The sequence below is a fragment of the Antechinus flavipes genome, chromosome 2 (genome assembly GCF_016432865.1).
Source record: "Antechinus flavipes isolate AdamAnt ecotype Samford, QLD, Australia chromosome 2, AdamAnt_v2, whole genome shotgun sequence".
Taxonomy (NCBI): domain Eukaryota; kingdom Metazoa; phylum Chordata; class Mammalia; order Dasyuromorphia; family Dasyuridae; genus Antechinus; species Antechinus flavipes.
Genome location: NC_067399.1, coordinates 609,947,286 through 609,962,106, shown reverse-complemented (window position 1 = coordinate 609,962,106; position 14,821 = coordinate 609,947,286). Strand labels below are relative to the sequence as shown.

General features: G+C 33.9%; 1 protein-coding gene across 5 annotated transcripts in view; it reads right to left on the bottom strand.

Annotated features, from left to right (window-relative positions):
• EXOC6 (exocyst complex component 6) overlaps nucleotides 1-14,821 on the bottom strand; it is a 200,616-nt gene that overhangs the window by 140,415 nt on the left and 45,380 nt on the right. For all 5 annotated transcript variants that reach the window (XR_007951154.1, XM_051981659.1, XM_051981660.1 and 2 more), the window contains exon 6: nucleotides 8,619-8,823. Coding sequence is in view for 4 of the 5 variants with exons in the window: in XM_051981659.1 (XP_051837619.1) it covers nucleotides 8,619-8,823 (205 nt within the window). In the remaining variant the exon portion in view is untranslated. The remainder of the gene's footprint in view (nucleotides 1-8,618; nucleotides 8,824-14,821) is intronic.

The window sequence follows — 14,821 nt, the reverse complement described above, 5'->3', positions numbered from 1 at the left end:
GTGATTTAGGTAACTGGTTTATAAATTATATACATTCTTACTAATAGCAAAAATTCATATATTTAGATCTATCTTCCACTGACACTCTAAAACTGAAAATATTCAAAAAATATATATAAATAGATTCTTCTTTGCTATAAATTGTACCTGTGTTTGCTTGCATTTTATGTTTTCTCATTTTTTTCTTTTTGATTTGATTTTTCTTGTGCAGCAAGATAACTGTATAAATATGTATGCATATATTGAATTTAACATATATTTTTACCATGTTTAATTCAACATATACTAGATTAATTGCCATCTGAAGGAGGGGTGGGAGGAGTGGAAAATTGGAATACAAGGTTTTGCAGGGGTTAATGTTGAAAATTACCCATGCATATGTTTTGAAAATAAAAAGGTTTAATTTAAAAAAAGATTTCTACCTGAGAATCTAGCCCTATGACACGATTAAGTTCCAAATATTACATCAATAGCTTGCTTTTTAGTGCTCACCAACAATACACTTTCGAGAATCTAAAATTATGCTATCTTAAAAATTAAAAAAAATCAAGCTTATACAAGATAGGATTCTAGCTCTTATTTCCACTTAATCACATGTCTAAACAAATTATTAAGATATAAGAAGCAAAATTCTCTAATTTTAAGGAATATATATATATAAAACATATAACTGATTACATATATAACTAATTAAATCCCTACCTTTGTAATTTTATTTTAACAAATTTAAAAGGAATAGCATGGGGAGCAAAAGCTAGATTTGAAGGCAAAAATACCTGGTTTCAAGGCCTATCTCTGACTCACTACTGGTCATGTGCCTCAGGCTACTCTAAACTATAATTTAAAAAGAAATTGACAATCTATATCGATAGAGGGAAGTTTCATATAAGTGAAGTCCCCATATGAATAAAACCACAGGTCAAGATGAAATAAATAAATGCAAATAAAATATAAATTTTACCATCTTGATTTTAATTTATGTTAAATAATTTTCAAGTATCTATCCATGACATGTATTATCTGGTATTGAAAAGCACCTAAATCAGCTGGTCCTGTTTCATCAAGGAATTCTCAACAGATATATGGATAATCCTAAGCTAATCTTTGTCTACAAAAGTTTATGGGTACCTATTAATTCCTAAATACTTCAATGATATTTACAATAATGAAGTCGTTCACAAAGCTACACAAAACTGTGTATAATATTTTTAAGTCCTTTTTTTTCTTTTCCTTGCCAAGGAAACCCCTCTTATTTTCTCTAGAAGATTATCAACCATCTCTTTTCCTCTAGCTTTCAGCCTCTATCTAGAAAGATCTATATATGGCCTTCAAATATGTTAAATGATTCCCTCATACAACCTACTTCTTTCTTCTATTTCTCAGCCAAACTTCTAGAAAAAGCTATCTGTACGTTCATTACTTCTACTTCCTCTTTTACTCATTCTTCAATCCTCTATAACCTAGCTTACAACCTCTTTATTCAACTGAAACTGCTTTCTCCAAAGTTACCAAAACATTCTTAATTGAAAAATCTGATTTCTTTTCTTACCCTTCATTTTTCTTGACCCCTCTGTTGCATTTGACACTATGCACCACCTCTCCCCTCCTATATATTCTCCCTCTCTGGTTTTTTGAGATAGTAGTTTTCTCCTATCTGACTAGTCCTTGACCTCTTTATCTGGTACATTATTCATATCATGTATTCCAACTACAGGTATACCCCAAGTTCTGACTTAGGCCCTCATTTATTCTCTTTCTGTAAGATCTTATTTGGTGGACTCATTGCAGAGATCTATATATCTAAACTCATTCTCCCTACTTAGCTACAGTCCTAAATCATCATCTACTCAATAATGGATATTCCATACTGGATTTCTTGGAGACAATTCAAATTTAACATATCTAAAAAGTAATGGATCATCAACTTTCCTCCAGCTTCCCCCAAAACTATCCTTCTATTGAACTCCTCTTTTTCTTAAAGGCATCACTCATCACTATTCCTTCTCTCACCTAGTTTCATAATAATTTACCACTATCTTCAACTTCTTACTCTTCCCACCTCACATATCCATTAAGTTGAAAAATTTTGCCATTTCTATTTCTATGTATCATGCATTCAACCTCTTCTTTCTATTAATACAAACACCTACCTAATTCAGACCCTCATCACCTTTTATCTAAAATAATGCAGTGATTTCCTATTTGCTCTCTCTGCCTTAAGTCTCTCCCTATTTTAAATTCATTCTCCACACAGATGTCAAAAGTTTTTTCCTTAAATGAAGGTATGACCTAACTTGAACTCGCGGAGCAGCTCCTTATTTTCTATAGGACAAAATATCAACACACAAAGCATTCTGTCTCCTGTGCTTTGCATTGGCCATTATTCATGCCTGAAATATACCTCCTCATCTCTACTTCATAGATTTCTCACTTCCTTCAAGACAACTCAAACACAATCTTCTATACAAAACTCTTCTTGATTTTGTTAACTGCTAGTGCCTTCCCTAATTACCTTACATTTATTCTTCATATACATGTATAAGAATGTATATCATATACATAATATATTCATATATATGCATATATAAAGTATTTATGTGGGATATACAACTATACAGATAAAACTATATACATACTTTATATGTGTGTATATACTTCATAGGTGTCTCCCCTGACTGTTATGCCAGTTCTCAGTTTCCATAATTACCTTGACCAAGTCCTGACTCAGTTTCTCTGTTTCTCGGTCCTGCAAAACCTCCCCTCCCTCTTTATCAGAATAATTGATAAGGATAAAAGATCTTATGTTTTAGAATATCAGAAAGCCTCTCCCCATCCCAAGCTATCAGAATGTTAGACACCGTCTTATCAAGATGCCCCTCCCCCTGTCCAGGGTGTCTCCCCCGATTATGTCACCTCATCTCCAGAGGCTCACCCCACCTTGTCAGAGACCCATTCCCACTCTCAGCACCCTGAGTCTGCCCCTGCCTCGGTCTACCTCCTGTGTCTGAGCCCACATGTATATATGTCATTGAGAAAATTGTTTGCTAGATAGTCTCATTCAGCCCTGGGACCAAACCATGGATCCATCTGGTCCCAGTAAATCTCTCCACTTAATAAATTATTAAATACTCTCTAATTTCTATCTTGATCAGTTTCTCTGGCATTACATTTTGGAGGTTCCACCCAGCTGTTAGAAAATGAGCAGGATTAGAGCTAAGAGACTTTCAGATCTCCCCCTTGGGTCTCAGGGTGGCTGGGGATCTGAATTCTTGGCCTGAAGAGGCCAGCCCCCTGGATTTTTTCCCAGAGCCTCCAGGAATGAGAGTTTCCAGCCATAACTGTGCCTGAATCCCAGTGGTGGACACTTCCACAGAAGGGTAAGTCTGCAAATCTGGAAGTCTTAAGACCTGTTCTGTTCTGTCTATATGCTAGCATCTAGATTCCCAGAATTACAAAATGCTGATGGGTATAAATTCTGGGAGTAGGGTCTTCTGGATGCAAGGGACATTACCTGGTATCTAAAGACACATTTGGTTCTGTGTGCCTGTTGGCACAACTCTGGACATTCCAGAGTATAAATCTAGGTGTCTTTTTTAAGACATCATCTAGCCAATTTTCAGATGATAAAATTGAAACTATTAGCACTCATATGAAAGAGTGTTCCAAATCACTATTGATCAGAGAAATGCAAATTAAGACAACTCTGAGATACCACTATACACCTGTCAGATAGGCTAAGATGACAGGAAAAAATAATGATGAATGTTGGAGGGGATGCGGGAAAACTGGGACACTGATGCATTGTTGGTGGAGTTGTGAACGAATCCAACCATTCTGGAGAGCAATCTGGAATTATGCCCAAAAAGTTATCAAACTGTGCATACCCAGTGTTTCTATTGGGCTTATATCCCAAAGAGATACTAAAGAAGGGAAAGGGACCTGTATGTGCCAAAATGTTTGTGGCAGCCCTGTTTGTAGTGGCTAGAAGCTGGAAAGTGAATGGATGCCCATCAATTGGAGAATGGCTGGGTAAATTGTGGTATATGAACGTTATGGAATATTATTATTCTGTAAGGAATGACCAGCAGGATGAATACAGAGAGGCTTGGAGAGACTTACATGAACTGATGCTAAGTGAAATGAGCAGAACCAGGAGATCATTATACACTTCGACGACGATATTGTACGAGGATGTATTCTGATAGAAGTGGATTTCTTTGACAAAGAGACCTAACTGAGTTTCAATGGATAAATGATGGACAGAAGCAGCTACACCCAAAGAAAGAACACTGGGAAACGAATATGAACTATCTGCATTTTTGTTTTTCTTCCCAGGTTATTTTTATCTTTGGAATCCAATTCTCCCTGTGCAACAAGAGAACTGTTCGGTTCTGCAAACATATATTGTATCTAGGATATACTGCAACATATCTAACATATTATAGAACTGTTTGCCATCTAGGGGAGGGTGTGGAGGGAGAGAGGGGAAAAATCGAAACAGAAACGAGTGCAAGGGATAATGTTGTAAAAAATTACCCTGGCATGGATTCTGTCAATATAAAGTTATTATTAAATAAAATAAAATTAAAAAAAAAAAAAGTTCCGTTTGGATTCTGGAAGAGAAGACTCTGGAGCTGACAACTTCCCTCAGGTCTAGTCAAATTTCTAGATAGTTCTTGGTCTGTGTTAGATGTTTTGTTTCATGTTTTTGGCTGTGCGTCTTATGTCCGTATGCTGTTTGTCTGTCCTGTTGGTTCAAAGCTCTGCTGAATTAATAAATTTGGGAATTAGTTGAAATTTACTGTGATTTTAAACTTAAAAATTGGCATTTGGGTACTTTAAATTCAGATATGGCTTGAATGGAGCTACACTAGATAAGGCCTCTGGAGAACAAAAGGAGTTTATGCTAATTGCTTTGAACTTTGGGTGGAGAAAACATCTGATTAGAAATTTTAGCATGATTTTAAAATTACTGTTGCCTTTGCAGGCTAGATTTAGTTATCTTTGAATGTAAGAACTTAAGAACTTGTGGAGTGAAGTTCTGATAACTTACTTGAAAGGGGTCACTGTCTCCAATTAAGGTATGACTTTTCTAAAGATTCAACACTAGCCAAGTTGAAGCTTAGGAAAAGTCAATTGGGAACCAACCCCCTCCCCACTACTTTCTGCTACTTTAAATGTTGGGTGGGGTAGGGATCTTTTGTCTTCAAAGGTGAAAATTAAACTCCCCCCACCGCTCTCTGCTACTTCAGCTACAGAGCACCTAGTTAGCCTGGACTGAAGGTTGGCCTCCCTTCCCTCCCCCCTGTCTCTTTGGAGGTGGAGTAGGGTGAAGGGTGGAATTCCCCCCCAAATTAAGTGTGTTCCAGTTTTCAAGAGACAGCCCCGATTTTAAGTTAATTGATCTATAATTTGGTAGGGCTATTTCTAAAGATTTAATTGATATTTTTAAGAATCTTTCAAGTTCTTTTCTGTAAAATTGGGTATTCTGTATAAGTTTAATCGACTGTATCCTGAGGTTATGCCTATCATTATTTAAAGGGCATCTGAAAGTAATAGTTTTTTCTTCTCCTTTTGAAAATATTTCTGTTAAATATAAAAGCTAACTTGTGAACTTACTGAAACCAATTTATTACTGTTATCAATATGAAGTTATGGTATTTCTAAAAGTTTAATATTTTTAAGAATCTCTTGGATTCTTTTATGTGATATTAGGATGCTCTGTGTAGGATATTCTGAGTTTTAGTTGATTCTATTAGGTCATCCTGAGGTCATTTAAAGAGCCTCTGAAAATAATATTTTTTTTTCCTTTTGAAAATGTTTTTGTTATGGACAATATGTAATTTGGAATATTTGTCTATGTATTGGGTATTTTTAAAAGCAAACTGATTTGTATGTTTAATGTTCACTTATGGGAACATCTACTTAGATATAAGTAGTGAACTTACTGAGAAAAATTCTATATGGTTATATATATGGTTATGGTAAATATCTGAAACTTGGTTAATAGAATTTATTATCAGAAGTAAAATTCTTTGGATTTATAGTTAATGTTATTTGGGAGTTTTAAAGCTCTGCCCTCTGATAGTGAGAATTAACAGGAGTAAAAATGAATTAAAGCTATTTTATCCTGTTTTGCTGAAAGTTAAGTTTTAATTGCTTTTGTTACAGTTGTAAATCTGCATTTTTTTCTTCCTATAACTAACTTCTATGATCAGAGCAATGGTCAATATAAACTGTTAATGCAATTCAATTATGTCATGCCTTGCTATTTCCAATCTGATTATATGTTATTCCTGGTTATATGATTACATATAATTATGTAATGATTAAGTACATTAATTAATAATGGTTACATTATATCCTAAATACTTGGCAAATGGGTATTTATCCTGGTCATCTATCTGTTACTGAATATTTGTGTCTGTGGATATTCAGGTTTTTTAAGGTTTCTAAATAATGAGAGGACAAAAGTCTAACTGCTATTTTATCTATTGGAAAGCTGCTGGCCAATTCATACTGGCCTCTTCACATTTTGTATCAGTTTGTTCTAACCTTCATTTGTTAGATTTGCATTTTTTCTTCTAGATTTTGGTCAAAATTACAGGTATTGACCTGCTTCTGAGACATGGATCAGTCCATCTGAAGCTCTGGTAGCAGGAGCCCCTCCCCTCTCTTCAGCAGACAGCAGTTTTTGAGATCACTGCTCCTGATGTAATTTGGACTGATATTGGGGAGTGAGAAAGTGGTTGAATTGTTAAAAATTTTAATTATATCACTGTGTTTAAAACTTGTTAAAACTGTTTAACTATTGCTGTATGTTTGAGGGATTTTTAGGAAACTTACTATACTAGTCTGTTATGTATAGGAATTGTGATTCACTCTTGGGATTTATATGTGGAATTTCTGATTTTTTTGATAATTTCTTTTTTTGTGTTAAAAAAAAAAAAGGAGGAAGGAAAATGGTTGAAAATAGTCAGGAAATTGGGAAAAACTGATGTATTTTTCTTAGGCACTTCTGCACTGCCCCCTATCTCATTAGTTCAGATTGAATTGGAAATTATTTAACTCCTTGCTTAAAATTTATAGGATTATGATTTGCTGGTTATGTTTTAACTTTGAAATCTCTTATTCTGCTAGAATTGCCCTGGCAGACTCAGTTTTGGAGATTATTTTTTAGAAACAACTAGAAATCAGACATCTATCCTGAGACTTGCAGTCTCTCTGATCTGTTTCTCCACTCCTGTTACCCCAGTTCCTCAATTAGTATTTCAGCATACTTAAAAGGACTGTGCAGTATTGATAATAGTTCAGGGTTGCCTGCCTGCGTCTAACTGCATAATTTGCTCAGAAATCTGTCTCCTAGTAGCAGCTCTGGTTCTATCAGAAGGGACAGGTGGAGCTACTCCAGGCCCCACTTTTTCCCTCTTTTGGAGTCCCTGACAGACTTGGGGTGCCCTCTTAGGATGGGCAGCAGTACTGTCTTGAGCACTGTTACTCAGCAGAGGTTGAGTTAATGCACAAATGGCCATAGACCTAACTCACAGCAAACTGTCCATCCCAAACTGGATTCTCTGGCTGCGGAATGCTGTTTGATGCTAATAACTCTAGGGTTATCAGGGAGAGACTTGTCCTTGCCATAAGTCCTTGCATTTTTATAGTTTTAGTTTGGTTTATTTGCTTTACATAGGGTTGGTCAAACTTCTAGAGAAAGGTAATGCAATGATTTGAATATTCAGAAGAGAGTGAGTAGGGAATGTTATGCCACAGTTCTTTTTATTCTCCTGACTCAGTTTCCCTATTTATCCTGACCCAATCCTGACTCAGTTTCTCTGCGTCTCAAAACTCAGTCCTGCAAAACTTCCCCTCCCTCTTTATCAGAATATTTATTAAGGATAAAAGATCTTATGTTTTAGAATATCAGAAGGCCTCTCCCCATCCCAAGCTATCAAGTTTTATCAAGATGCCTCTCCCCATGTTCGAAGTGCTTCCTCCTGATTATGTCATCTCATCTCCAGAGGCTCACCCCACCCTGTCAGAGTCCCATTCCTACTCTCAGCACCCTGATTCCATCCCCGCCTCAATCTACCCCGAGTCTGAGCCATCTGTATATATGTCATTGAGAACTCTCATTGGCTGTTGGATTCTTGGATAGTCTCATTCAGCCTTGGGACCAAATCACGGATCCATTTGGTCCCAGTATATCTCTTCTTTTAATAAATTATTAACTACTCTCTAATCTCTACTCCGTTTCTCCGGCATTACATGACAATGTAAGTTCTTTGAGAACAAAAATTGCTTCTTTTTTTATTTTTATGCTCCTAGCACTTAGCACAGTATTGGCAAATAGGTGTTTAAAGGCTTGTTGATTTAATACTTGCAGAACAAAAAAAATATGATTGCTAGAGTCAGGTTTACATAAGAAATAAGATAAGAAAGAATGTCAAGATTGAAAAACAAGAATTAAGAAACTAACAAAAAAAATTTTGGCTGTAACACTATTTTCAGAAGGACAAGAGGTGAGAACATCATAGTAATAACTCTCATAAGAAATGACTTTAAAACATCTGACTTTAAAATAACATATTAGATGAAAATTATTTTATTGTTTATCTCACCTGTTTCATTGCTGTTTCACCTATTTTATTGGAATGTTTTCGAATACTTTCTAAAAAGTCTTTGAGATCAGACATGGAGATTTCTTTTATATCTTCCCTGAGTTTTGGAAGATTTTCTATCATTATCTGACAAAACCGGTACTGACTAACCCGAGGAAAATATATGTTTTCTAATTGTTCCATAGTTTTTAGAGCAGCGTAGTACCTACAAAGGAAAAAAGGAAGTTCTATGAAATGTTCTTATTACAAAAACTTCAAAAACAATTTCAAAACATACATCAAGCTATAGTTTAAAGATAGCTCTCCTTTTACTGAGAAGGTCCCAATAAAAGAAGCATTCTTTTCTATTTGTCAAATATTACAATGCCCTGCATAAGTCAAGGGATTACTTACAAGGCTATATATACAAGTACAACCTTTTTATTAATAATGATTCATTCTTTCATTCATAGCATTATTATCATCAACATAATTTATCTTTATGTATGGTACAATGATTTTCAAATTATTCAGTGATAACATCTTTCACTTGTGTGATTTCAAATCTTGATTTTTCCTTTCTAAGTTTTGCATGGCATTTTAAAAAAATAAAAATGAACTTAAAAAAAATAAGTTCACATTATCTGTACATTATCCTATTAATTAGGAATAACCCAGAGTGCTGCAAAACCAAGTTTGAAGATAACTGAAGCATTATTGTTATTTTTTTACCTTTCAAACAGCTTTTATGTAAATGACTGCATTTAACCCACTATTTTTGCTTCATTATTACCTTCATCATCTAAAACCATTTTGCCCAAAACAACAAACACTATGAAGTACGTAGGGCAGATATTATCTTCCCAATTTTACAAATGAAGAAAATAAAACATAGAACGTTGCTTAATTTAGCCATCTAGTATAATTAATTAGTGGCAGGGCTGGCAGACAAAATTAAGGTATTATCAGGCCTTAGTGTAACATGGGATCGTGAGATTTAAGAGTAAGATAGACTTTTGAGGTCATGTTGTCCAATTCCTTCATTTTACAGATCAGAAAACTAAAGCTTAAAAAAAATCTAATGACTTGCATAAGTCACTGTTTTTCTTAATATGATGAATTTACCATTTAAAATAAAAATAAAACAATTAGACCTAGATCTGTGAATATCTAGTTTGATGTAGAATGAAAAAGTTTGATACAAAGCAAGCTAATTACCTTAAAACAAACTGACTAAAAGTTAATTCCCCTAAAACCTTGTGAGGTGAGGCAATTCACCTATTGGTCAATTTGTCTAAAACTTTTTGCCTACATTTAATATTTTTAATAGGAAGAAATTGGCTTGTTAAGAAACAAATATAATATGTTTAATAAATTTTTAGTATTTACAATCTCCTAACCAATTTCTTTTGGTTGCTTTTGTTCCCCTTACTTTTCCCAGTAAATGACAGTTTAGATAATTTAAGTCATTGTTTTAAGAATCTTATTGTAGCACCCTTCACTATTTTTGAAAATAGATTTTTTTCCAGCATAATGTGTTCAAGTCTTATCACTTGTCAGGAGCTAGGTAGCACAATTTAACATTGGTCCTCTGGAATCATGAATGGTCACTGCATTAATAAGAATTCTTAATTCTTTCAGAATTGTCTTAACTGTTACTGTTACTATATAAATTGTTCTTTAGGATCTGATCACCTCATTCTGCATAAATTCATACAAGTTATCCTAGATTTTTCAAAAAGTATCCCTTTCACATTTTCGGATCATAATAGAATTCCATTACATTCAGAAGCCATAATTAGTTCAGTCATTCCCCTCCCTCTTAGCCACTACAAAAAAAAATTGTTATAAATATTTCTGCTTGCAAGTACTTTTCATCTTTCTTTGATCTCCTTGGGATATTAGCATAATAATAGTATTTCTAGGTTAAAAGTTATACACAGTTTGGTCATTTTTAGGGAATATTGCTGTCTAGAACTGCTATATTAATTCACAACTCTACCAATAGTAAATTAATGTACCTGTTTTTCCACAACTTTCCCAACATTTGTAATTTTCTGTTTTTAAAAAAATTAATTTTACTAATCTTATAAGAGTGAGAGGTAGAACTTCAGGCTTGATTTAATTTACATTAATTATTAGTGATTTGAAACAGTTTTCCATGTGGTTGTCAATAGTTTAAATTTCTTCCCTTCTTTGTTTATATCTTTTGACCATTTATTAACTAGGGACAGATCTTATCTAATACATCTGAATAAATTCTATATATGTTGTATAATTAAAACCTTCCTAAGAAAAACTTACTGCAAAGATTTTTTCTCCAATTAATTTCCTCCCTCCTAAATTAACCACATTGATTTTGTTTGTGTTCAAGTTTTATTTTGTATAATCCAAATTCTATCGCCTGTGATCATCTCTATCATAAATTCCTTTTCTATCCATAGCTATAAAAGATTATGTTCTTCCTTGTTCCTCTAACTTGTTTATAATGTAAAATATTTAAACACTTTTCTATTCCCCCTCAGTAATTACCCAAGATCTATCATATTTAACTTTTCCAAAATTCTATTCAGATCCTTAACTTTTCTTCTTTTTTTTTAAATTAGATATGTTTAGGTCTAAAAGGAACACAGTGAAGTTCAACTATTTGTATTTTATAATATATTTTCTCTATAAATAATTTGCTTTTTCCTTTAAGTATTATTTGTTGCTTTTCAGTCGTGTCTGACTGTATCCCCATTGGGATTTTCTTGGCAAAGATACTAGAGTAGTTTTCATTTCTTTTTCCAATTCATTTTACAGATGAGAAGAAACTGAGACAAACAGGGTTAAGTGGGTTGCCCAGGGTCAAACAATTAATAAATGTCTGAGGCTAGATTTTAATTCAGGAAGATGAGTCTTCCTGATTTTAGATATGATACTTTATTCACTTTATCACCTACCTGCCCATTTCCTTTAAGATTTGAAATATTATTCCATTAAGCAATATTTGTTTAAATAGATATTAATCCATCATCTACGGTACTTTTCAGCATAATGTAATTTTCCTGGCAATATCTTTTAATTATGTTTATTTTTGTTGTGGTCTTGTCCAATATGATATTTGTGATCCTGGAGTTTGTTTTCAATTAAAGCATAATAAATCTTGCTCCAGTTTATTAATTCAACATTTTGTGAATATATATTTCAAGTGTGTCTCTTAAAAAAATAAATTGCATTCTGCTTTCTAATTCATTCTGCTATCCTGTTCTACTTTGTGGATGAAGTTAATTCTATTTACATTCATAATTACAATAATTACAATAAGTAATTATGCATTTCTCTACATTCCATTTGATTATATTTTTGATTGCCATTTTCCTTTTCAAAAAGTAAAAGAAGGTAATGAGAAAGATGTATGTGTTTCCCCACATGCTCTATTTTTAGCACCAGTGCTCAATGCTTGAAGAATTCTTCTTCAGCTCCCTGACTCCAATCTTTTCTTCCCCTTTTCTCTCAGACTCTAATCTCAGGTTCCTATTCTTTCTTTTTAAAGTCCCTCTTCATGATCCACTCTCTAGGTTAGACTTTATTTAGCTTATAACTAAATTTTCCCTCTATTCTCTTCTCTCTCTTCTAATTCATTCTGTTTCTGTACTACTGTGAATATATCTCTACACCAAACTCTTCCTATGACCAGTTCATATGAAAGTGAGATTCAAGGGATTCCCACTCCCCTACTCATTTCTTCTTCATAATCTTTTATACATACACACACACACACACACACACACACACACACATACACACACACACACCCTTGATAATATGAGATATAATTCTTCCACTCATCTTTTCCCTTTCTTCCCTAATGTACTGGTTTTTCCATTTTCCTTCTTCTTTTAAGATAACTGGAACAGAACAAAACCATTTCTAGGATCTCTGCCCTCTTTAATCTTATTTTGTAATTCTTGATGACATTGTATCATATGTTGCTAATAATATCAGAATGAAAATACTTCATCTTTGTATATTACTTTCCCATTTCTTACTCCTATTTATCTCTTATGTTTCTCTTAACTCCTATGATTGCATTTGAAAGTTTCTACTCAGCTCTGGGTTTTTTTCATAAGAAATATATGGAAATCCTCTATTTCCATAAAAATCTTTTTTTCTCTTGTAAAATAATAATACACAGTTACTGAATAAGTTATTCTTGGTTGCAAATCTATATCCTTTGTTTTCTGAAATATTGTAGAGTAAGTCTCTGTTCTTTTGTGATTCTGACTGTGGCTCCTTTTAATTTTTTCTTTCTGATTGCATTTTTTTTTCTTTAACTCAAAGCTCTGGATTTTTTGCTGTAATGTTCCTGGGAGTTTTCATTCTGTAGTTAGTTATTTACAGGCGATAACCAACAGATTCTTTTTATTTCTATTTTTCTCTAGTTTTCAAAGATCTGAGCAATTCTATTTTAAGATTTCTTGAAATGGGATGGGATGAAAGCATCCTAGGAGAGGATTCTGGAAGAATGGCAGGCTAAATCAGAAAACTTCTGCCTCTCCAAGTTTCCTCTACAAAAAAAACAAAAAATATAGAATATTGCCTCAGAGAAGGAGAAATAAACACAGGATAAAGTAATTGTCTTCCTAAGACAATTTGAGAAGACCCCAGAAAAGACCAAATCTCCAGAGGCAGAAATTTGGCCTGGGGGAAGTACAAACATCTCCAGGCTGACACTGCAGAATTAACAAATAACAAGCCCTGGGGGCAGCTGAGTAGAGAGACAGCCTCAGCCATAGAAACTGTCACAGCTGAATAGAAGATTGAAGGACCTTCCACTGTGGAGGGAACCCAAACACAGCTATGCTAACCAGATGAGTCCTGGGCTGTTGCTGCCAGGAGAAGCCAGAACATACCTGGTAAGTGCAGTAGTGAGAAACAGGGACCCTATTGGCTGTGGGCACTTGCAGTAGAACAGAGTTCCTGGTTTCAGCTTAGGGAAGAATGTACAGCTGTAGTTTGCAGCCACCAGAGGGGAAACAGGGAGCAGGATTATTTTCAGGTCAGTGTGGCTAGGGGACCTAGCCATGGTTTAAGACTGGAGAGGAGAACCCAAGGTTGGGTCCTGAGACAAATCTCAAAAAAAATAACAGGATCTGAGGCTTGAAGTATCATTCTCCATACCTCAGGACTACAACTTGATTATATTAATAGTTGCTAAAAACAAAATAAAATAAGAAATAAAGATGAATCAGTAAAGGAGAAAGAAATTCAACCATAGATAGTTACTATGGGGATAGAGAGATTTGGATTCATATTCAAAGGAAGATAATTAAGCAAAAAAAAAAAAAAAGCCACTCCTTTTTCAATAAGAAATATCAAATGGTCCCAAGCACAAAAAGAGTTATTGGAAGAACTTATAAAGGACTTCAAAATAAGAAAAACAGAGGAAAAGTTAGGGGGAGAAAAGAACAATCTGAGAAAATCAAGAGAATTAAAAAAAGAAAGTCAACTAACTGGAAATATATAATCAAAAACTTAAGGAAGATTCCTTCAAAATCAGAATTTGGCAAGGGGACTCTATGCCCCTCTGACACTCTAAAACGGTGGTTCTCAAACTTTTGTTCTCATAATCTTTATACTATTAAAAATTATTGAGGATCTGTTCCGAGATTTTTTTTTCAATGTGGGCAATATTTATAGATATTTACCATGTTAGAAATAAAAGCTAACTTTAAACTTGAAGACTTTCTGAAAGAGTTTTAGAGATCTCCAGGAATCTCTAGATCACACTTTGAAAACCACTGCTCTAAGATACCAAGAAATCATACAACAAAATCAATAGAGTGAAAAAACAGAAAAGAAGGTGAAACATCACATCAAAATAATAATAATAATAATAATAACCAATTTGGATGGAGAATGAAAAGAGCCTAAGAATGGTTGGACTACCTGCAAATTATGATTAAAAAATAATCTTGATACAATATTACAATAAATTATCAAGGAAAATTCTAGACTAAGAAGATTCTAGAAAGTTCGAGAATAAGAAGGCAAAGCCAAATAGAAAAAAATCCATCAATTATCCCCTGAGACTCCAGGAGGAAAATTTACAGGAATATCACAGCCAAGTTTCAAAGCTTCCAACTTATGAAGATGATATCCACTTTCAGAGAAACAGATGATAGAAAGAACGAGCATAGTACAGTCTTAGATGTATGAGTATATATATGTGTATCTGTTTA